This window comes from Necator americanus, chromosome V (genome assembly GCF_031761385.1).
Source record: "Necator americanus strain Aroian chromosome V, whole genome shotgun sequence".
Taxonomy (NCBI): domain Eukaryota; kingdom Metazoa; phylum Nematoda; class Chromadorea; order Rhabditida; family Ancylostomatidae; genus Necator; species Necator americanus.
This window is the reverse complement of record NC_087375.1, coordinates 8,431,761-8,457,046: the sequence shown is the minus strand read 5'-3', so window position 1 is coordinate 8,457,046 and position 25,286 is coordinate 8,431,761. Positions and strand designations below refer to the sequence as shown.

At 37.1% G+C, this 25,286-nt stretch overlaps 2 protein-coding genes across 2 annotated transcripts; one reads left to right on the top strand and one right to left on the bottom strand.

Moving 5' to 3' along the window:
- Positions 1 to 4,515: 4,515 nt before the first annotated feature.
- Positions 4,516 to 12,637, bottom strand: RB195_013297 (uncharacterized protein; the record flags this gene model as incomplete). The annotated part of the gene is made up of 14 exons (XM_064203048.1): positions 4,516 to 4,615; positions 5,308 to 5,480; positions 5,580 to 5,759; positions 5,828 to 5,953; positions 6,834 to 6,941; positions 6,999 to 7,144; positions 7,251 to 7,480; positions 7,997 to 8,063; positions 8,161 to 8,307; positions 8,366 to 8,510; positions 8,861 to 8,947; positions 9,025 to 9,125; positions 10,084 to 10,184; positions 12,546 to 12,637. 14 exons carry the CDS (start codon positions 12,635 to 12,637, stop codon positions 4,516 to 4,518), a joined length of 1,803 nt encoding a protein of 600 aa, XP_064058929.1.
- A 10,060-nt stretch (positions 12,638 to 22,697) lies between these two features.
- On the top strand, positions 22,698 to 22,916 carry RB195_013296 (uncharacterized protein; the record flags this gene model as incomplete). Its single annotated transcript, XM_064203047.1, has 1 exon — positions 22,698 to 22,916. One exon carries the CDS (start codon positions 22,698 to 22,700, stop codon positions 22,914 to 22,916), a length of 219 nt encoding a protein of 72 aa, XP_064058928.1.
- Between the last annotated feature and the right edge of the window lie 2,370 nt (positions 22,917 to 25,286).

Sequence of the window (25,286 nt, the reverse complement as noted above, 5' to 3'; positions counted from 1 at the left end):
CCGTATACGAATACTCCACCTGAAATCCATACCACCTCAGACGCGTGGAGTTATGCCTCTAACCTACTGTAGACGACAGTCAGCGCGTCGTCTTCCATGCATCATCTGCCGCTGCGGCGTGTACTGCCGGTTGTACGTGAAATTTTTCATCGCGGGGTTCCTTAGCCCAGAAATTGCTGAACAACTAGCTTGGTTCATCTTCAGCTCCTTCATTCACCTGCGCTTGACCAGCTACGAAGTTTGGGTATCTCCGAGGCTACAGTTCCCCGATCCTCAAATTACACTCATCGGAAATAAATTCGCTATCGTAACATTGATAACATTTGATAGCCTTAAGCAACGGTATCACTGACTGAAGCCACTTCCAGAGTTCCTTCTCGGAGCGCGGTCGCAAAATGACAGCGTGAACTTGTACGCAACAAAAGCAGACAGTCATCGCCTTATGTCGTTTGTCGCAGCGACGTTGCATAGTCTCGTCTTTTTCTGGACTTGGAAGACTGGGATAGAGCATTGACGACCGTGTTAAAGCCATTTTCAAGGCTTTAAGTTAGTTAGATAGTTCTCGTGTGACGACGGAGACGCGCTTCGTTTGGTGCGCTGCAACGAATATCGGTTGTAGTCCAGCTGAAACGCCCTGACGCTCGGTGCTGATGCGTAGGCAGTTGCGCTGGAAGCGGCGCGGTTGAGTTGGCAATCAAGAGCGACTCGTACTGCGGGGACGAGCGGTCCCAGCGCGGGTCCCATCTCGATCACAGCTGCCAGCTTTCCGAATCGAGCTTCAGGTTCTTTTGATCTGACTGCATTGGATCATCCTAGCTCTTTACATATGTTGATACTGTAATATTTCTTGTACTTGAGAAATTAAAATTAAAAAAAAAAAATCGAGCTTCAGGTTCCAAACAAACTCACTTTCGCATTCGGTATGTTACTTGTCGAACTGCCACGTTTTAAGTACCAAAGTAGAGAAATGAACCTCCCTCATAGCGTAAGACTAGGTAAACAAAGCCTATTTTCGCAGCCATCAAAGCATAAACAACTTGTTATGCTTTGATAGCATAAATATAAGCTATGGAATCATACCGGTCGTCCTTAGCGCCGTAAAGCTGAGGTCCCCAGCACTTTTTTGAATAGAAATTGCGGACCTTCCATAAATTTGGCCGTACTAGATTGAAAGGACGTAGTTCCAGGATTCGTCTAAGGTTGACCTTAGGCTTAGTTTTTATTTTGAATCATACCAATCCTCCTTATACACTTTTTTGATGCTAATAAAACCGTGTATCACAAAATTGACGGTTTTGAATCGCTCTGCGAATCGATGACGATGAGGGTGTAGTAGTTCATGACTATGAACTTACTCGCGCTCAGTTCCGTCTAGTATTCCAGAAAAAAGGCGTGAAAAAAAACCTTGCAGTTACACTCGTGTCCCGTAACGGAACTGATTACGCGAACGGGCAACTCCGTCGTCATCCAACGTTCCCAATCTAACCGATGTAACTATAAATAAGTTAGGAGAAGGTGCCTCTACTAGCATATCTGTAAACACGTTGTATATTTCTCCACTAACCGTAATAAGTTGCATCGTTGGAGAAACATATGCAACCAGGGCTGTTTCACACACCTTTTTCTGGATTACGCGGGTTAGGTCGACATGATCCCCTCATGTTATTGGGCTAAACCCCACCCCTACCCATTCGCTTGCGGATCCTAACGTCATCAGTTTCAGGATACGTTGCTTTCAATACGTGGTGGTTGGGCTCCCGTAGTAGATGAGACATAATAGATCGAAATTTGTTCATCTCCACGCAGCGTCGTTTCCTGATGTGGTTTATGTGCATTCGATGAAACCCCCGTAAACTCAGAGTAACGAAGTGGGTTTTATGAAGGAGGAGCATGAATAAACCAATCATAAGATGCCTACCACGCCTCCGTCCTCTCTAAGCGCCCGCCTACCACCTCTGTGATAGTCTCGAAGAGCAGCAACCGTGGCGTTTTTTTTGTCAATTTTCGGTTTTTTAAAGATTTTATCTTTACACAACCAAGTACGAGTCGGTTTTGAGGTGAAAAGGGGACGTGACGGCACCAGTGCCACTCTGCTGCCATTTTCTTCCACATATGCGCTTTCATCGTTTTTCGTGGATTGCCCGAGCGGGGACCAGTAATACTTCCGTTTGTCTCGATCAGAGGTTCCCCAGTGGCTTCTCTTGTCGCAGTGGACTTGAAGAGCATCGTATCTTTCTTCGAAGGACTTTGTAAAGAGGTCTGACCAGCGGTTCCTGCGGTGCGTGTCATGTCGCGTGGTGCCCGGTCGCTTACAGGTCTGGTCCAATGGTTGTCGTTGAAGCGCATAACGTGTCCGACCCGCCCAATATAATATTTTATTTATTTATGTGATTTATTCTGCCTAAAATGTGTAGCCGTCGTGCTAACTCGTCTCTTGGGGAGAGCGGCGATATAGATGCCATCGCGTATAATTCTATCCGTTCATGGAGCCTGTTCTCTTAAGAAACGCCACAACTCGTTAAGCGCTGAATCCGGTATCCTAGGCCTCAAATCTTAACAATCTTCCATAGTTTCCTATTCGGGCTTTGCTAATCTTACATGAATAGTCGATAACCAATCCTGTTCGAAATCAATTACGCTTATCCTATTATGGCTGATTGTACGTGGATGCATACGCTTAGTTCTGATAGATCTTTGTACCTATTTATTTGTTTCTTTCTTAATTTATTTGTTTATTTATTTACACGGTCTAGATGTGCAAGTGTTTAATGAGGTGCTTTTTATGGGGTTTCACCCTCTTTTCCTTGCTTTATTTTTCAAATCTTATTATTAATTTTAGGGCGGATGTAGCGCAGTCGGTAAGAGTTACCGCTACGCTTGTGCTATTGGTCAGAGGTTCAAATCCTCTTTAGTGCTCACCAAACCTTTCATCCCTCCGGGAAAATGGTACCCGTCTTGTCTGGAAGAATAAAAACACTGACCTGACACATCGGCCAGCCCCCGCAAGTCATTGTATAGGCCAGCTACGCGTTCGTGAACCTCAAACGATTCTGAACTGAAGTGAACGTGGGGGCGGATCCCTAGCGGGTTGATTATCGTCAGAAACTTTATCCTTTATCCTTTTATATATTTCTGCATAGTCATCATTATTATTGATTAGACTATTATTAAGTAATTAAAATTTCGTGAAGGAGAAATGTTTGTTTGTTCGTTTAAAAAATCTTATGATGGTTGATGATAGTGATGGTGGTTCTTGCGATAGCTATAACCAAGAGCTTCAGTTTCCAAGATGTTACGCAGTGTTCTTTTTCTGGAAATCTTTCAAGAAATGCGTAACATCTTGGGAAATCCATGTGTAGTATGGAATGAGACAAAAAAAGGCACCAGTTGAACGGTAAAATAAAAACGGTGTAAGCTACCGTTTTTCATGAAATCATTTCATTTGCGATTTGTGAACTCCTTTTCGAGCATTGGTCGCATTCATGTTACAGCACTTTCTCTTCAAGTACCGGAAAATTAACTGGAAAATTACATTTCAATTACATTATTATATTTATGTCATATTTAATTATATTTTACTTCAATTATGTTTTACATTGTTCATATTTAACTACACTTGGTTACACTAAATATTTTTTGCTTTTCAAGGATATTATTTTTTTTTAACATCATTAGCTAATTAGGAAGAAGACAAAAAGGAAAAGGATGGGAAAAGATGGCAAAGAATCATCGAATAAAATTTTAAAAAAAATCTCTTGAAAATATGTCCTCTTGAACATCTCTCGGTAGGATGACTTCATGCAGGATTAAATTGTTTCGGATCGGGGGAAAAATCTATATACCAGTGGAAAGTAATAAAAAGAAACCTAGTTTTTGATTTTAAAAACATTTGAATCATATGCGAAGTGCTTTTGTTTTTAACAAAACTTTTGGGGAAACAGATGTTTCTTTGACTCTGCCGCAACTTCATTTTTTTGGAGTTCAAGAAAAATTAGAGCTGGTCACTAGTGATTTCCAGAGTTTTTGAAAAAAATTCATTGTAGATGATTTAATATTCTCACAACGAATGACATTAAGTACATATAAAAAAACAAAAATATTTAGGCAATGCAGTTTTTGTTTGGCAATGATGGCAATTCACTCTACATACGTCAATAAATGTGAGTGGATTACAGGTGAATACGAATTCTAAAAAAAGAAATTCGAATAAATTCGGGATCAAATTAAGGTGACAAGAACGAGGAAAAAAAAGGTGCATGAGAATGTAAAGGAGAAAGAGAATGAAACATATAGAGGAAAAAAATCCTTCCTCTCTACATATATGTACGTACATGCAGGCAGATGAATGGATATCGTATAAAAAATGAATTCGAGGCAGCTCGACATCAAAAAAAAATTAAAAGTCAGAAATCAGATATCACAATAAATAAGGCTCCGTATTCCGAGTGACATGTTAGAAAAGAAAATCGATATTGATTTGGTCAATGGGGTTTTTTTTCACTTCAATTTAACATTTTACAAAATGCCTAACTTTCGTAATTCTTCTGTTTGTCGATCCAACACATCTTGATTTGCTGCTAGACGTTCCCTTTTCTCACGATCAAGGGTCCCAAATCTGAAATGGGACGTGGTTTAAGCCTCATCTCGAAGAGCTCTTCAAGGTAACCTTCAGCGGAAATCTCGACAATGTTTACGGAACGTTACGTTGCTTGCGCTAACGAGGTTGTTACCGTAATACATTAACATTTCAATAAATACCCTGAATAAATACCTTGGACCATTTTCGATTTTTAAAAATCGTGACTAAAAAACCGTGAGGTACGGTGTCTGGTGTTTCGTGCTCTGATAAAAGCTACTGACAAGATTGATAACAAACTGTAGCCTCATTCAGATCTTTCCGATATTTCTTTTTTAATTGAATTAAAAATTCTAATTTTAAAATCTTTCATAAATTTGTGGACGAATTTTTTAAAAGTTAATCTTAGATGCAGTGCTTGAGTCATGGGCAAATATGGGTAGAGTTGCGGTAAACGCGTCGCGGTCTCCCGGTGCAACATAAGTACCCACGCTGCCACGCTTGACGAGCAAAAATTTTCGGAGCTTACAATAAATTAAAAATCAATATTCAGTAAAATTCAATATTCGGCTTCAATAATATCCAATCCAATTAAAAAAAAAAATGAAATTTTCAAAAGGCTCTGGACAAGTCTGCACTTCGTTGTCAATCTAGTCGGTAAAGAAGCTAAAAAAGTGAGATTTTCAAGTGAATTTTCAAGAAATCAAGTATGATAGCCGGAAATTTCTCACCTAAGCTCAGCTGCTGAGGTTCGATTTGGTTTCGGAGATTGTAACGGTGAGGTGATCGTCGATGTGATCTCCTGTTCTCCAGTTACTGATCTGGTTACTACACTCATTTCACGAGTTTTTCTTAAATTCGCCTTCTTATCCATATAAAGTCTACTCCAAACGTCGCCACGTTCCTGTAATTTTCAAAAAGAAAATTGAGTAACATATAATTCTCAGAAAATTAAAATAATATTTTTATGAACAAATGCTGCAGCCATTACAAAGGAAGATACCTTGTCCTCAGTGCTGTGACTCCGCTGAGTGACAGATTTTGGAAGTTGTGGTAGTTTACGTTCGATGATAGGCGTTTTCACGCTATCTGTTCGCTTTGGAATACGCGATGTCTTCGCTTCGATAAATTCAGGCGGTCCTTGCGAAGAATCCGCCACAATTCGTTGCGTAGGTCCAGATGGCTGGAACGACCACCGAGTTAAAAGACAGGCAGGGGGCGAATATTGGCCGGGTATCGGTAAAAACTCACAATTTTACTGATTGGCGACGTTCTTTTCGGTGAGGTTATCGTTTCTTTTTGTTCATGGATTTCTTCCTTGATTGGTGGCACTGGAGAAGGAGATTTTGACGTGAGTTTCACCTTTGGTGATGGTGACTGAAAGGAAAACATTTTTTGAAAAATTGTCGAAAATGAAATTCTACTTTTCACGAAAAAGCCTGCAGGCATTTTTACTTATTTATGACTAGGCTATGGAAGCCTAATGAAGTCATTAAGGCATAAAAGTTGTCTTTAACTAAAAAGGGGGTAGATATCTGAGTTACACCAGAAAACCGTGACATCCGGTTCAGACGCTTTGTCCTCGAACAGGCCTGTGAGTCAAATCGACAAAATGCAACAAAGGAAACGGAATTGCGGCCAACGCATCGCGGTCCCTGAGTGCAACATGGATATCGACGATCGAACACCGCAAGTTGATGTTCTCAAAGCGCTTTCGATTTGTTTCTGTGCTGTTCTGTCTCTGTCTTCATTTAAACTCACAGTTGAAACTGTCCAATAAAGCAGAAACAGAACGATGGCGGCGAGAACTGGTCCCCGGACAGGGCTAGTCCTAGTTGATCTGCTTTGGCGGAAATTCGGTAGGTATTATAAGTGAGGCGAACTTTTCTTACAGTAATTTAACAACGCCGCTGTAACTGTGAGTCAGAATGACAAAACGCAGCAAAGAGAATGGAATCGTGGCCAGGGCGTTGCGGTCTTTGGGTGCAACATAAGTATCGACGTCCGAGCATCACGAGGAAGAACTCTCGCAGCATTTTGGACGGTGATTCTTCTCTATGTCTGTGTTCGTTCAAATTTACACTAGTAACTCCCGAAAACAACCTAAAGGAGCGGAGCGAAGACTGGTCCCCAGACACAAATAGGCTTATCTGGTCTCGCTTGATGGATTTTGGCAGTATTTATAAACAAAGCGAAGGTATGGAGCAGTGATTCAACAACGCGCGCTACTTGTACAGTTTTCTTTTCGAACTCTTACCCGTGAAGTGATCGGCTTTGACTTTGGCGGTAGAGCTTTACAGTATTCAACTTTGGGTGGAAGAGATGTTGGAGATGTCATTGGCTTGTCCGCAATTACGTCAGTGATCTAAAATCCAAGAAATTGATGTTGATGTTCTCCTTTTTTCCCGTAGAAATGGTTCACCTCCATTCGATCACTAATTGTATGCTGTGAATGTTGCGGTGACAACATCAGTTGACTACCGTTACCGTAATCAGATTCACTTTCACGATATTCAGATGTGTTATCCGATGCGTAATCACTGCTTTCCATTTTTGACATATCCGTATCTACGAAAGTAAGGGAAAATTTGGAGAAAATAAAAAAAAATCAAAAATAAAGGATTCATACAGGAAGCGGTGAAGGCTCTCTGCAAAGAGAGTACCGTACGCTTACCTATGGTAGTACTGTCAGCCACTTCACTGATCACTTTTGTGAGCAAAGGTTCAGGTGAGGGTGTGTTCATAACGTTCGTTTGTTCCGATTTCTGTTCCACCATCTCTATGTCGTCACTTTTTCGAGAGTTCTCAACTGACGTTTTCGTAAGTTTCTCATCACTCTCGGGTGAACTTGGTTTTTCGATTTTTTCTGTCGTCTCAGCTGATGAGGCTCTGGAGGAGGCTCTGCTGTAAAAGGAGTGATGATTACTATAAAAATCCTACATAATGAAATCATAAATTTGTAGCGCAATATAACATAATAATATAAATACATACATAATAACATAACCAATAAAAAACAAATAATAAATAAACAGTACGAAATAAATTTTTTTAGTTGTAGTTTTGAACACAATATAAGAATTCTGCAAGATGAAGCACACGATTTTTAAATGATAGTAACAATCAGCCGTGAGTTTAGAAATTGAGCTCAACAAGTGAATTCAAATGGAGCGGGCGGCGAAAACTGGTCCCTAGACTGGAACACCCAATCTGATTGATGGAAATTCCACCTGGAGTTGAATTGTGAATATAAGCGCCGGATCTTGTATTGCTCCAGACGATCGTTCAGCATGCGAGACTTTGGCGCCCCGAAGCGGAGTTTTCGCCGCGCAAGTGAAATTGCTTTGAACGCGTCGCGGTCGCTCGGTGCAACATAAGTGTAAGAGCTTGTATTCACTCAAAAAATCGACTATAGCTTACCTTGTAGGATTGAACTGTATATGAGTGAGCGTGTTACTTCTGAACAATGGATGAATTCGAGCATTTGCTAAAAGTAAAACGATAAAATGAAAGAATAAATAGAATAAACCAAAGGTTTTAGGTTTTTATACTTGTAAAATAAACGAAGTTATAATAACACTGACTTGCTTCACCATCCATTGGTGGAGGTGTCTCAATTTTTCGTTCAAGTTCGAATTTAACTCGATACGGTGAGGCATAGCTCAATAACGTCAACGCATCCTCATATACCATATTATCGAAACAAATTGTTAACGTTTTGATGCGATCTCCTGAAAATTTCTGGGACTGATCCTTGTAGGACGATGGATGTTGTGTGGTTTTCCTTACCAGGAAGGATATTTCCAGTTTGGTCAGCTGCACCCATTGGTGCAATTTCTTTTACATAAATACCTTCGTTCATGTTTCCTTGAATAGTCATACCAAACCCTCCAGCGTTCTCACTTTTTAGTTGCACGCCCACTTTTCCACTAGCCTGTAATTGGTCTGATTGGTTAAAAAGGGCGAGGGGGAGTGGAGAGTTGATCGTGATTGGCCCAATATTTTTTTCATGATTTTTGTACGGTTTTTGAAGAATTCGTAAATAAATCATAAATAAAATTAAATAAATCATAATCTGCTGTTTTAATCGTCATTTTTGGGCAAAATTCTTCTAACACCCGATTTTTTCAAACAATTCTTCGAAGGCCACGTTTACACGCTTTAGGGCCACCCTTTTCTTCGACCAGCATCCTCCTCTTCAAAAAAAAGACCAACATAAAATCCTCTACAGTCAGTTTTGTTACCCTGTACAGTAACTGTCCTAAACGCTTCGCAAGAACTCACCTCGTTCACATTTTCAACGGAAAATGATTTTTGTGTACCGGTGTCGAGAAGTTTCCTTGGTAATTTAAAGGAATCGATCATTGTCACCTAAATAAAAGATGTAGTTACAGCATGAAAATGCTAGAAAGGAAAAATAAGGAAAAAATGTTCCAGGAATTACAAACCTGGTCACGTTGTGAAACTTTCGCTTGAGTTCCACAATTTTTTCCTTCAATGTCACACAAACCATTTGTCATACCTGTCTCGACAGTTTTTGTAGAGTTTTCTGGAAAAATTGCTGAGATAAATAACATAATATGATCGCACTTTCACAACTTGTCAATCCTCGAAGAAACAAATAACAAATTGCTTTTTCTGTCGCAAATTGTCTATTTTTGATGGGTAAACATTTGGATAGAATACTTTTTTAAACTGAGATTTGGACCTTTTTCAACTATCTTATGTATGGTGTAATAACCACTACTATTCATGGATTTTTCCCTTAAGAATTCTGAAAAAACGAGAAAAAGTAATTCAGGGTTTCTATTAAAGCATCTCTTGGTAGAGTGAGCTTCGCAGAAAAAAACAACAGTGCGCTCCTTTCTGAGTGCTTGAACTCCTTAAGCACAAAAGCACCTCGTCTAAGCTTTGTACTTTCAAAATTAAAGAAAAAATTCCTGAAGCATTCCTGAAGCACCTCGTCTAGGCTTTGTACTTTCAAAATTAAAAAAAAAACCTTTAGAAAAAGCTCATATGGTCGTAGAACTTAAGGGATTGAGGGATTTTACAGTACCATTCCTGACTTTTTTCCATTTAATTTACCATTACAGTAAGTTAAAGGGAAGTTAAATGGAATGACACTTCTCCAGATCATAGCGCTTAAGAAATTGCAAAATTCGCTTTGGATCTTGAATCCTGACATAACTATATAACATAATTATACATTAATAACTACTTTTCTCTTCTTTCAGTATTAATAAAGGGAAGAACAAAATTTGCAAATGATCATACATACTTATAAAATACAATAAAAATAAAAATAATAATAATAGTAATTATAATAATAATACAGTAATGATTTTATTCTCCTCTTCTTTCAGCCTTAATGGAGAAAAAGACAAAAATTGAAAATATAAAAAAAGCTGAATCGACAATACGGACACGTTAACCGAAGCAAAATAATTTAAAATAAGCAAAAAATTCGTTAATAATTTTGCGTCTGTGCTCCTCTTAAGTGAACTTACCGCTTCTCCTTAAAACTATCCAGAAAACGGTTGCAATCCCTATACATATGGCTAATGTAGCACCAACAGAGCCGAATACAACGCCGACTAGTTGAGGTTGACTGAAAAAAAAGATCGTGAATATGTAACGTGGTGTTGAATATAGAAAAATTATTCGTGAGGAAAAAATTGAGCAAAAAAAAAAGAAAAATCTGCCAGATCTGCATCTTCCCCCATGTTCCATAAACACGAAACTACAATGTAAGATGGTGCCTCGGTTTAGAATCCTCAACGGACAACTCACAAGGATTCCACTCGTTTTTTTTTAGATAATTTTGAAAATTTGGAAGGTTTTAGAACGAGAAAAAAATTGGAGACAATTCAAATAGTTAGTTCCTATGCTCTGGTCCGTTCCCGACGACATCACATTGAAATATCAAACAAATTTCTGTGTATTCTCTCTAAGGAGGTCTGAACAATTGCTGTCAAGGACATGAAATAAATGCGTGTAAATCATTTTGAATTTGTTCTAATTTCCTTGAAAACTTTCCTCGAAAAGTAATTTTTCCAAAAAGTTCTTCAAATTGTATAGTATACATGCTGTAACTGAAACTACGATCTACTAAAACTACGAAATAAGTAAACAATGGTAAGGTAGACCAGGAATATTTGATCTTAACGATGAAATAAATCTATGTCGATCGATGTCACTATGTTATATCACTCACTATTTGAAACACAACGATTTGTGGTTTCTATGCAATCGCCATCAATTGGATCCTAATACGATCTACTCATCGAGTCATCTACTTATAGTATAAACCCTCACCTCTTAATCTCTGTCTTAGTCAGGTCTTTTTGCCTTTTTTATAGGTCACTGTCCTGTTATGATCAAAAAATTCGAAAACAAAACATTTCACCGAGTTTCCCTCTTTTTCTCTCTCCTTATTTGGCTCATATGAGTCTGAAACAAAAATGTAGTTATATATAGCATATATATTTATATATAGCAAAGTCTTTGAGGAATGAAATCAAAATCACGGCCTTCAGGACCTTTTACGAATTTTAAAATCCGCATCAGAAATATAAGGGTAGATTTGAAAATAGGAGTACCGTACAGTTAAGGAGAGTGTTCTCCTCGTTCCTACTGTTCGGCTGAACATAGGTTAACAGTCTCATAATTTGGATATCCGACTGCAATCGTACGTAAGTAGTCGTAGTACAGTAGGTATGAGGTGAAGATGTTTATACCTATGGGACGCGCCTACGCGTACGACTTCAGTCATAGTCGTTTGAGGTCTATGAACGCGTGTGCGGCCTTACAATACCTTACAGAGGCGAATCGATGCGTCGAGTTTGTGCTTTAATTCTTCCAGACAAGTTCGGGATCAATTTTTTGATCACAGATGGATGAGAGTAGTTGGCTCTCGTGCAGTTTCGATCCGTCGACCGCATAGTCGTAGCCGAACCGCTTAATAATTGCCCTAGATTCTCCGTTTAAGTTATGCTGACCCCATATTGGTCCTGGTGTAGCGCAGTCGGTTAGAGGCTCCGCTGCCTACATGATCGGTGGTTCGAACCCGCCCTAGTGCTCACCAAGCCTTTCATCCCCCCGGGGTCGATAAATTGGTACCAGACTTGTCTGGGAGGATAAAAACACTGACTTGACACGTCGACTAGCCCCCGCAGGTCATTCTATAGGTCAGTTACACGTTCGTAAACCTCAAACGATTCTGAATTTAAGAACGTGGGGGTGCGTCCCAAGCGGATTGATTAACGCCTTAGGGGAGAGAGGTGGGCATTTCTTAGCTGCACAACTTTCACCCTTGCCACTAATTCTAATTCGTTTCATTTTCTGAATTTTCGTTATCTCCTTTGACGTTTCCGATTAAATCCATACAAAAACTTGTATCAATAGGTGAGATAGTGATGGAATTTTCCGGAGATTTTCCACAACAGGTGTACAAAGCCAGTCATTCGATGCGCGTGCTAATTAGATTAAGTCATTAGGGCTTGTCAGTGTGAGTACTGCATCGGAAACATGGATTTTCCTAGAGGTGCGGCGGAAAATGTTCAGATTTCGTAAATGTACATGATATAGGTCTTGATCAACTATATTTCTTTGTGATTTTAATTTTTAGAACTTATTAAAATTATTTCGAAAAAAAACGTCGAGGCTTTCTCTAATCACCGTGTACAGGTTTTGATCAACTGATAAAACCTCTGTGATTTTGCATTCTACTTTTTAAAAATCATTAGAATTTTTTTTTAAAACGTCCGGATTTTCCTTGATCACCTTGTACAGATGTTGATCAATTGATAAAAACTCCTGTGTGACTTAGCACTACTACTTCGTAAACTTTATTTTAAAAAAATAATTAAAATCAATTAAAACTACGATTCAACATGCCGAGATTCAAAGACAGTCGAGAATGGGCAATTATTAAAAAATATTTAGAGATTAATAGAATAAACGAACTCACCTTAAACAAGTGTCAGCCATAATAATAGCGGGTTGAACGGCAAGAAGCCAGAATGTTGTGGTTGTTCGGATCGTCGTCGTTGTCTCCCGCATCCCGCACACAAGGCGACCGTCCTGAACGATCGCTGGTATTTTGATTCGCGTGGGACGCGTGACGGCGACGGTTTTTCTGCGCGCCACGATGCTTTCCGCATGCGCAACGGGCCAAAGAGACGAACAACAAAAAGCCTCATCGTTCGCGATCGACGTTCAATGCGGAGGTCAGCGTGATCCAGAAGAAAAAAAAACAGCATCAACGATCGAAACGTTGGTTAGGGATGAAAATAAGGAGAAATCAATCACTTTCAATCGTTCAGTGAGAATGAAAAGCCCATGAAGAACAACGTGGTTCTTACGGAAACAGTCACGTGTATTTTTTTAAAATATTTTTTCGTAACTTATATATTTTTCTCGAATTTTCTGCTTCCAGTAAGTTTCGTATTGAGGAAAAGGACTGGTAACTAGCGAATAAAACCTCATTTTTATCTCCTAAGTGGAAATGATTCCAAAGATTGCTTAAGGTTGCTCTCGTTTCAAATTTCCTAAACGAGAATCAGCTTTTTCTATTTTCATCCATGCAGTCTTTAAGGAAAAATTTCCACGTTTCCATTAGAGACGGAATTCAGGTCGACTTAATTGACTACTGAATTAATAGATTTATTTGTTAGCGATGGAGCGAGTAAATGTTTAGACCGACATCGAATTCTATCGAATTATCGAATTTTTGAAAATGACTAATTTAAAGCATTGGTGAGCGCACCAGTGTGTGAGTTTTTGAGAGAAAAGCCGCAGGCCTAAAAATCAAAACTTTCGAGCTGTTCGCAAATTTTCATTTAGTTTTTTTTTTTTGCTACAGGGGATCAGGAAGACATCGGCCTATTGGTCAAAGGTAGTTATTGGAGAAAAATTTACGATAAGTGGACTAACTATAATTCTATACTTTGATGTTTCATTACTCATGTCGACACTCTGCGCTGCGCCGGACGACCGCGACGCGAGCAACGACATTATTCATGTCCAAATAGCGGAGGTGTCAGATGGACAGACGAACAGAAAAAGACAGACGAACGGGTAGAAATAGGTTTACAGTGATGACTGTGTAAGAAGACAGACATTAAGACAAATAGAAAGACACAAGGAAAAAATTACGGCGGATGCGTCGCGGTTGCTCGGCAGAAAATGAGTGCTGAGTAGCTACAGTAGCACGTAACGTGGAACTCTCTGATATTTTCCAAAATCAATATTAGTTGAAGTACAACCTAGCCATTTTTCTTAATTCTCTAAAGAAAAAAATGAAGCGAGAACTGGTCCCTAGACATAAACAAACTCCACCAGCTGACTGTTTTTAAAGGTAGACATTTGTATAACAATTTTAAGTATAGCAAAACTGATGCATTTGGATAAAGTGGATCTTGAAGAGTCTGATACTGCTTGGTGTCTTGTACGACAAAGCAAGAATTTTTTTAGGCGTGAGATCTGTAGTCAGATAAGATCCTGGCGAGTATGAGTGCAACAATGTCGAAGAAATCAATACATCCTACATGGTAGATGCTAAGTGGACGAAGTTAAACATTTTATGCGGAAGCGGCATAGTAGTTAGAAAAAAACTGAAAAATGTGCCCTAATTATTACTGTAACCACCGATTGACACGAGGATTGAGAAAAACTCTGAACGATAGATGTAACAAAACATAACATAGGTCAAGGATTTTATTGTCGAAGTGGGCCTAAGTTTTGCGCAACTTAGGAAGACGATAAATTCTCAAGTTAAATGGGAAACGATAAATTCGTGGATACACTTAAATTCGTTCCGCTTCTCTTCGGTCAAAAATGCGAAGAGATGACAGAAGAACCGTCCCAAATCGTTTTTTTTCCGATGTTACTGCAGAGATTTCTGGAAGATACGGTTTTTGGGCAATCATTTTGGGAGGAGAGAGAAATTTTTAAAGCTTCTGAAACTCAGGAATTGTTTCTTGCTATAACACAATTCATACTAATTTTTGTTTTATATTTTAATAATTAGTAACTTGGCTCCAAAATCCAATTTTAAATATTCCTTTGAATTGAAAGAAACGCTATAGCGTTTCACATAAGCGATTCTTGAATAGTTCAGTGGAGATTTCCTGATTTTCAAGGAATTAGGAATATGGTTCAAGTCTCGCTGACGCACATGTTTTTGCAAATACGCCACACCAAATAGTCGGAAATTCGAAAACATTAAAAAGCTACAGTAACCGTCTATTCGTAACTAATTCATAGAAAATATCAAATTAATAATCATAACAATTATAATAGGTGTAATAGGTGGCTCCAGAGCTCTCGAAGCGGTGGGAATAATTACAACACGGACAATGATCGCATGAGGACGAAGATCATTCCGGAGAGGAACAGCAGCGCTAAGATTAATGCGGTCTGCGAGGAGTTTCGAACGATTCAGTGATACCGCTACAGTTTCCTGGATTTTTCCATGTGTACAGAAGGATAGTGATGTTCTGTGTGCGCGCGTTAAAAATGCATTAAGAGTTTATTCTAACTTTATTTTTTTCTTTTTGAGTCTCTAAATCAGGTTATGTCACTCGTTCACAAAGATGAGAGGAGCCGAAGGATCAGGAGCATTCTGATTAAGCATTAAGTGCGTTAGAAATATTGCCCAAGTAGCCTATCCAGGAAAAAAACCCGAAAAAGTTCGGAAGAACTAAAGAAATGACATATGAGAACATTTCTGAGTATTGGTATTGCTACTCACAACCATTCCAAGAATGTTTATTGTTATTGTTTGCAAAAAAGAGGTACTGATAGAACGTAAATAAAATAATTCGCAACAATCCATGATTCTTCTACAACTGAATCGGCATCCAATATCATTCACTTATGTTCTGTGAATAAATGTGCGCAGAAATGCACTCACATATCCACCCGTTTCAAAAAAAATTGTTCCGTCCTAAAAAATGTCTACATATATCAAAAAGGCGCATAATGATCTACCGCTGCAAAAAATCAAGCTAAAAAATATAAATAATATCAAATAAATATAAATAAAAACAGACAAATTAAATGTTAATTGATTAATATTTATAAATGCATCTAAATATTCTAACAAGTAATATATAAATTTACAAATTCCAAAAAATTTATATGATAGGTGCGCATCTACCATCTACTGATCTACTGCTGCAATGAATTTGCGCCAATAAATAAATCAATTCTATGGGACCTTAACTTTTTGAAAAAGAAGGTAACGATGGTTTTCTTTCCATATTATTTGCATTTATATTATGTTTTTAGGTATATTATGTTTTATTTTATTTCTTATATAATATTTTATTCTTTATAGTTTATCCGTATTTTTATCCTATTTATCCCACCAAGTATAAATGTACTGAATAAATAAATACATATATACATAAATAAATATAAACATACTAAAATAAAGTAAAGTAAAAGTCACTGGCGTATCAATCCACTTGGGCCTTTTTTTTTGAATTTTTTTTTTTTTTGTTTTTTGGGTTTTTTTTTTTTTTTTTTTTTTTGGGGGAAAAAACAAAAAAACCATTTTTTTTTTTTTTTTTCCCCCCAAACTTTTTTTTTATTTTTTTAGCCCCGGGGGGGGGAAAGGGTTTTTGGGGCCGGGGGGGGGTTCCACCCTCCCCCCTTTGGCCCCACCCCCCCCCCCCCAAAATATAATATACTAATAAAATGAAATGATGAAATATAGATAAAATATAAATGAAATATAAAATGAAACATACTAATATATAAATAAATATAAAAATAAATATACTAGATAAATAAATGTTGATCACCGAACTAATCTCCACCTTTATCATAGACTACTTTAAAATAAAGAGGTAAATTTTTATTACGTACATTACTTTTTTATTATTTATTTAGTGTATTTTATTTATTGCATATTTATTATTATTTATTACTATTTGTATATTTATTGTATTTTATTACGTGATGACGGGTAGAATCAGTGCAAAGTTGAACTTCAGAGCTGGATCCACGTCCCAAGCGGGATTAAAGGAGAAAAATGGTGTTCGTAGTTTTTTTTCACCCCAGAACCGCCGGATTCTATTACTATTCAAAAGTACAGTAAGAGTTATACCGTAACCATATGTACATAAATCTTCATATCAACATCATCTACCAGTTTGCAGTCAACTCAATTCAACATCTGAATATTTCTATTGTCCCATATAGTAACTTTTCATAGGATCGCACAAATCTTCCGCATTTACAGACAGAACTAGTCGTCTGTAGTTATTCATCCATAACATACGATCATTTTGCTCCAACCGTTTATGTATAAAGAACTACTCCCCACATTGGAGATGGGGAAAAATATGGTGGACTGGATACTCTTCTCTATAATCCATGGTACTTTTAGTTTACTGAACCAGGGAACATTTTTGATTTTTGAAACAGGAATGCATATGAAAGGAAAGGGAGATCCGAAGAAAATAAAAAAGAATAAGAATAAATAAAACAAAATAAATTTAACAATCTCCGTTCCATCTGGAACGAACAAAAAAGAATCCCAATGCCATGATTCAAGCAATGCCGAAATTTTCCACTGCTATATAATTAGAGGAATTACTGTGGATACTGCTCGAATGGCATTTAATTTCAATTTTCAAATCATCATATTTACTTTCTGAATATTTTCTTCAAAGAAATGTCATTATTCCTTAGTAACGTCACCATTTAATATTCGGTATTTTTTTCTTTTATTAATAACATTAAATTATTTTGCAATTTTGCATTAGTCTATTTTGCAACTTGCTATTATTATTTGTTTTATTTATTGTCACTAATCAGAATATTGCCAGAATTTCTTGCTCTCGTAATGTCACCATTTAATATTCGGTTTTTTTTTCTTTTATTAACAACATTAAATTATTTTGCAATTTTGCATTAAGGTTACCTCTAGATGTGTATATGCCTACATAGATGGACGCGCCATGTACGCCTCTTATTCGATCTGATTTTCCTCTTTCCTCTTTTTCAAATACCAAAATTACTATTGGCAAAGGAGAACAGTGCTTTTTTCCTACATCTTTTTCAAAGTAGTGAAGAATCTAAAAATTTGCCCAGTTTTATGGAATTAAAAACGAATTTGCCAAAACGAGTGGCACTCACATACAAGTAAATATTTTACCAACAAGTTAGAGAACGATGGGACAAAAAATAGGATAATTTTGAATTCTACGATTAACGTAACTCTTTAGTGTGAGTACTAATCAAAAGATTAGATTTTTACTTAGGTGCATGACAAAAATAACTTGATGCAAAAAAAAAAATGCTGGTTTTTTTTCCATGAGCTTCGATACTATTTTATACCAATGAAGTAAGTCTTCTGTACGAATTGTTATAAATTATTGGAAAGCTTATCTTATACCCTTTTTGAATAAATAAATTCATAACTTAGTTCAAGTCGCTTCATCTGAAACATAGTGAAAATCCTACAGCTTTACAAGAATCGTAACAACCTAATGTCCTCGCCTAGAAACCTATCGTCGCGGTGAGGTCAACGCGTACTTTCCCGCGTAGTTGTAACCACTACAATCCGCGCAATTTTTTGTTAACTAGCAGAAAACCAAAAAAAATATCTCCTCTCCCTCGATGAGGAAGAATAGCTCCCTCCTCATCCAGAGAGAGAAGCAAATTCGAATGATTCTCAAGACTTCACGAGAGGCTGTCGAAGAAAACAGGAAAAAGATGTGTTGAAAGTGTTCACATACAAAATAGAAAAAGGTAAGCGCGAAAAACCCCTTTTTGAACTTTCGACGGCGAAATCGATAGCATTAGAGGAAATCTTGTGCGAAGGTCTTCGACGGGTACAGTATTTTTCACGAAACGAGTACGTTTCGCATGAATTCACATAGCCGCAAAATTCGCACAAAGACGTCCTTGACGTTTAGGGATTAACACCTTTCAGCTCAACTCTGATTTTTGAACTGAGATTATCTTGGAAAAGGCGGCGACAAAAATTCGCAAAATTTCTCCAAACTTCACCCAGTATCGCGGTTAATTCGAATTTTTCAGGTTTTCTAGCAATCAATCTGTGACTTTTTATCTGAATTTAATTTAATTTTACGGAGATTAGAGCAAATTATAAAAATTCCGGGAAAAAATTAATGAATGAAAATAATAACACCTTAAGATGGAGAAGACAGTCAGGTGTCACAAATGAAAACCGTATCACCTTCGCGTATTTAGCGATTCCATTAGGGGAATGTGCGTAATTAGGTCGAATCCAGACACAAAGTCATTATTTCATTGTCTTTCGGGTGTTAAGGAGTAGCGAAGAAAATTCCGAAGGAAAATTCGGAGAAAATTTTCTTCAACAACAAAAAAAAACTATGCCTTTTCATTTGCAACAAAATGAAACTGGTTCACGTAACCAGTTTCATTTTGTTTCAAAACGACGGTAGTTTGCAAATTTTGTTGTTGAAAGATTTTTTTTCCCAGAACTATGTTCTCACCTCTGAAAAGTTTTTCCAACACTAACACTTCTCAGTAACGCGCCGAGCGATGGTGAGAAGAAGTGCTCGTTCTTTTGATTTGTTCCCTTCGTAGTGGCTCGGAGATTGATAGCGTTTCACCAGTTCAACGCAGTTACCGTTCCCGACGAAATGATCTATTTACGGGAGTTCGTTCTATTTCTTACGTGAAAAAAATCCCGACTGACGGGAAAATAAAACTTGGAATTCTGCTGGAAAATTTTCCTCACATCACTGGGTCCTATCTTCTTGAAACCTCAGCGCTGTGTGTGTGTTGAATTTGTGATGTTTAATTATTATTTATTTATTTGTTTTTTACGCTCAAAGGCGTGCCCAGAGTAAGGGGCAAGGAATGAATATTAGTCAATTTATTTAAAATATTTGAATTGTTCAAATATTTAATATTAAAACAAAAAATACAAATTCTCTTAGATTTCTCTGTGTCTTCTCCAAGCCCAAAGCAACAAATAATCGTTTGAGGACCACTCGAGGGAAAATTATCATGTATCTGTGAGTAAAAATTGAGGAATCTTAGGATTTTTGAAAAGAGCGACTACTTGTTTTTTTTTAAGAATTATGAACAACAAAAAATAATTGTTTAATACAACAGAATTAAGTACATTTGTATAAGTATATAAGATAGTATGGATAGATATTTTTAAAGTATATAAGAATTTTACTGAAAAAAAACTCCTCGCTGCACACGTTTATTGGAGAAAATCCTGGCAAAACATATATTACGATCCTTTATTGGAAAATTTTTAGCCGTCCCAGCTGTGTACAAGAAAATGTTTTAAGATTGTTGAATTTTGTCAAAAGGATATTTTATTCTGACAAAAATGAATTTGAAAATTTTCTCTGTCATGTTCCTGATATTTTCACATCATCGTAGGGTGGTTTTCCAGAATTATCAAGTCTTTTGTTTTCCTTATATGGGGCTAAAAATAAAAGTGGAGGAGCTAAAAAAAAAAGAAAAAAAAAGAAGTGAACGAATGAAATCCATTCAAATCCTACATACAGTCGTTTGTGGAGTTGATCGATACAAAAAATCTAAGAAAGCAATGACTGACCGCATAGTTAGACCACACACATACGGACGGGTCTCGTCACGATAAGATCTTTCGTATTTAGGCGAAGGATGAATAGCGTCGAAATAAAGCGAAGGGAACGAGATGAGCGTTTTTTCTCCTCGAAAATGTATCGTAAAGTGGCCAGTAAAAGATGCGCACTTATATAAATATAGGTAGAAATATGTGGTCCCACTTAGAAAATCCTCCCCAGCAAGGTCGCTCAGCAGAGAGTTCAACTCGAGTACCCACCCATCTTTCACATCTGATTCCTTAGTCCCGATAGGAAAATGTCCTTGAATGCTAAATTTTGCGCGCTAAAAACGTAGTAAGAACGATCGTAGCTTAGATTTTGTGGACAGTTAACGCGGAGAGGAGTGCTAAAGCTGAGAAGTGAACTCCTCAGGACTGAGAACACAGTTAAGCCGAAGAATTTCTTTTTTTTTGATAACAACAAAGTTTTCTACTCTAAAGTAAAAGTGAATGAAGTAAGTTAAGTGCTTTAGAACTTAATCAAAGGAAAAATTAGTTCAATTTTTCTCGAAGTAAGTCATGTGCTTTACAACTTCAAAAATTTCTCTCGTTTGAAATCATTCCTGAACGAGTACCCCTTTTTTTTGCGGTCCATTCGAAAGAATCTCATGTTTAAGCCACTTCTTTAGTAGCTAGGGTTAGAGTATGGTTAAAAATTAATTCAATTAAATTATCTAAATTGAAAATACAGATAAAATGCAGTTTCTTTGTTCTTGGCTTGAGAAATGCCCCTTCGAACAATTACCGCGCAAAATTTTTTTGTTATCACACTGACACTTTTTGTTATAATAAATTTTGTTTTTTTTTGTTATGTTAACAAAATTTGTTTCTATTTATTATCTATTTTTATTTATTATTATTCTATTTATTATTTATTTATTATCTATTTTTACTTCATTTTATTTTTTTATTTCATTTTGATGGAGTGTCAGACAATAAGGAAACGCCGATACATTTATATCTTACCTGTTTAGGGACGTTTTCCTAAGAATCCCAAAAGTTTCAGCATGGAAAGGTTAGTCAACTGACAGTTCAAGGTCATCACAACGACGAGTTTCAGTTGGAGTGAATGATCGCTTTTGATTTAGACCCACGATTTTACTTTACCCGCGTTGTCTCTAAAATTTAAAATAAAAAAGTAGGTCCAGAATGAGGAGAAGAGGCGCGTTGGATAAAATCATGGGTCTAAATTAAAAAAAAACAACTATTCACTCAACTGAAACTCGTCCCGATGATGCTGACCTTGAAGCTTTTTCGTTCTGAAACTTTTGCGATTCTTAGCGGGATGTTTCTAAACACCTTAAATATAAGGATGAGGAGGTCAAGAATGCGGAATGGGGATTGTCTGAAATATGTTAATCTCAGCTAGCGGAAATCCTATTGATCATTCTACGTTTTTAAAAATAGATATTAAATAAAAATTTAACAAGTTAGAAGAGAAGAAATTTCAGAAGAAGAAGAAACGTCATTGTTTTTATTATAGCAATTTGAATAAGATTTAATTTTTTAATTTTTAAATTAAGATATGGGCACTGTCATAAATAAACTGAAGATTAATTTTTTTCAGCAAAATGAGGTTGGAATTAGTTTCTCACTATTTTTAAAGAAACTATATCGTTTTTACTTGGGAATTTTATCTGATTAGCTCTCATTTAAGGGAAACCCGAATGAGTGTTCTAGAAAAAATCCAGTATTGTCAATAAGTACAGAGTAGAATTTGCTCGAAGATCAGCAGAACCTCCTATTTTGATACCAGTATGAAATCTATAACATGCAGTCCATAATCAACGATTACCCTATTGAATCTCATAAGAAATTAAAATTAATAAGTTAATTCGAGAAATTGCTGGAAATAGTTTTTGTTTCGATTTGAAAAGCAGTGAAACGAACAAGCAACTTCTCTGGTTTTCAAATCCAAGCAGAAAAGCCATATTTACAGTAACTTTTTTCCAGTAACTTCTCAATTTAACTGAGTTTCTAACGAGAATTAGGCTAATAAGGTAATTTCTTACGAGAAGCAGGGTATTGAAGTTTTTTTTTTCGCTGATGGAGTAAAACCAAAGTTTACGGGCTAAAAGACTCAGCTAGACAATTAGTCAACAACAAAATAACAATACTAATTTACTTAGAGGAAAATCTTGCCGCTAAGGACTGGACGAGTTCTTGTGAAAGGAAGAAACTTCCCGAAGAACAGGTGCTCTCCGAAAAAGAATAGATTACAGTACACTTGAAACTCTTAACGTATAGATAAGGAGCTGTAATTCACAATGGAAAGCTGTAAAGGCGAATACGAAAAATACGAAAACAATGAAAATGGGACGTGTATGATGACCTAATTACAGTTTCGACGATGACGATGAAGACCTAGAAGACAGATGGGAGGAGGAGGAGGAGGAGCGGAGCGAGGGTATTGCGCCGGCCGCGCGACAACAGATGAACTTTTGCTAACTCGGTCGAAGTTTTGATGAGCGATTGTTGCGGGGAGCAGCGGGAGGAGGAGGGTTCAGGATGAAGGAGAAGGGAGGAGAGCAGGAGGAGAGCCTGGGGTTTGCTCCAGTGATGGTGGTGGTGGTGGTCGACGGCGACTACAAGGTCGCCGTCACCGCAATATGTCCGCAGCGAATAAATCGTACGTACGTACGTATGAAGAAGGAGAGGAAGAACAAGAACGCGCAGATTATCAGTGCAATCAACATTCGCTGCCGCTTGGGGAATCATCCGCAATGACCGACATATCAGGTACAACACATATACACACATACATACATACGCATATACACCGATAGACAGACATCAAGACGGACGGATCAACGGGCTGAGCGAGCGAGCGACGGACCGACAGACCGACCGACTCGTCGTTCGACATGATGGGATTTCGCGCCAACCGCCAAACAATTCCCGCCTATGATTACGCGACTGAGACCGATAGATTACGGTCGTACGTACGTATATCGCAAGAATAAAACCATAGATCCGAGATTATAAGAAGAAAAAACATAAATACAATGAATCACTGGTTAAATGCGAATAAAATCGCTTATTAATGGTTAGCGACGAGCGAGAACTTGCACCGAAGCGTAAGAAAACGAGTAGTTTGGATGATTGAGAGTGACATAAGAAATGTTACAGGAGGAATATGCTAGTAGGTCTAGGATTTCGAATCGCGCTGCCCGAGAAACCTGTACGGATAACGGAGGTGAAAGCAGTCAAACAAGTCATCCCTATTTATTACACACAAGTTTCATATCGGTACGGAATTACCGCAGCACTATAGCAATTACAGCAGCTATGTACGCTACAAAAAAAATCACATCACTATTCGGTTCCGTTTCTGTTTAGGTTTTTTTTTTGGAAAACTTGCTTGATTGATTTGATGGTCAAATGTAGTTTATACTTCTCAGATGAAATATTTGAAGACGCATAGGTAACCGTAATAAACAACTCGATAGCTTTATTCTCCTTAAAAACTAATAGCAGTTTATTACTAGATTATTTAAGTATTTAAGAAAAAAGGACCAGTAGGAATTTTTTCTTTGAAAAAAAAAATGACATTAATAGGTTATATAGCGTCAAAAATAATCGAAAAGTCCAAGAAAATCATGGAAGTTCGAGTTTTTTCCATATCACATGGGATAAGGCTACCGAATTTGGTGCAATGAGAGAAAAGATCTTTTAATCTCTTTTAAAAGTAGGAAAAAGAGTGACTATAATGTTGAATGAACAAGAAATCAACTTTGAATACTGTTTTTTTTTTTGAAAAATGTATTCCAAGGTGGAAAAACATGTAGCTATTGAAATTATCAATTGTTATCATATTGTTATGTAAGTCGCCATATCAATTATTATTTTTTTAGAATAATTTTTAAAACAAAGCAAAAATCCCAGTGTATCGCTATACGCATAGAAGTATAATTTAGCATAAATCGCCCTCCACTACCACGACTACACTCTATTAAATCTACAGCTTGAATAATAATAATAACAATAATATAATAAATAAATGAATGATTAAATAAATATTATCTTCCCGGGACCATTCCGATAGAAACGGGTACGAAATAGCTTGGATGCTGGTATAACACTATGGATTTAACGCAGAAAGTCCTTTTCCTATTCTTCGTGCTCTTTGATATCCATCCTTCGTTCCGCAAAAATAATAATAATAATAATAATAATAGTAATAATAGTAATAATAGTAATAATAGTAATAATAAAAATAAAATAATAGTAATAATAAAATAATAATAAAACAATAATAGTAATAAAATAATAATATTATTAATAATAATAGCGGCGATCAATAGATAACCTTGAATGGAATGTAATCTCGGAATCTTTCATGATCCTCGAAAAACGACGATGGACTCGTGTCAACACATGTGTTGTTGGATTTTTCAATTAGGAAAAAAAAGTTGACATGTTCAGCAGATGCAAGAGAGATTTTCTAGCAGATACTAGTAAATGACCTAATTTTCACGAGAATTTTTTCCTATTAGTTGTATGATTGTTAGGATTCAGTGGGTTCAACTGCCCAAACTCAACTGATTGCTGATAGTAGGATGCCGCCAACGATGTGTCCCAGAATGGATTGTGGATAAAAGGTGATTATACATACTTATGAGGCGAAGAGAAGTCGTTAACGATCTGTCATTCGATTAACAGATACGACGAGAAGTGATAAACCCCACCACTACGACCACTATCACCGCATGCCTTTGCCATTCATGGGGGAGGGGCCGATAAACATCGAACATCGTCTTTATCCTTGTTGTCCGGAATTTCTCGAGGGATTCTTAGGAATGACTTTGTAGTGATAAAAAAAATAAAACAGTGAAAAATCTGTTGAAAAGTTCGACTTTCAATGAACCTCGGCATAGTTGAATGTAGTATCGAGTTTGATAAGCTGTACACGAGGTTGTTAAATAAATTTATTGGCTAACGTTTCGCAAACTCGATACTACAGTGAAAAATCTGTTGATTTACAGCTTGACCTCCAGAGTTTTGGATCCGTTTGATCACAAAATCATCCTTCTACCGGAATCGTACACGGGACTAATCCTTGCTCATTCCATTCTTTTGCTGCTTTTTCACTTTGTA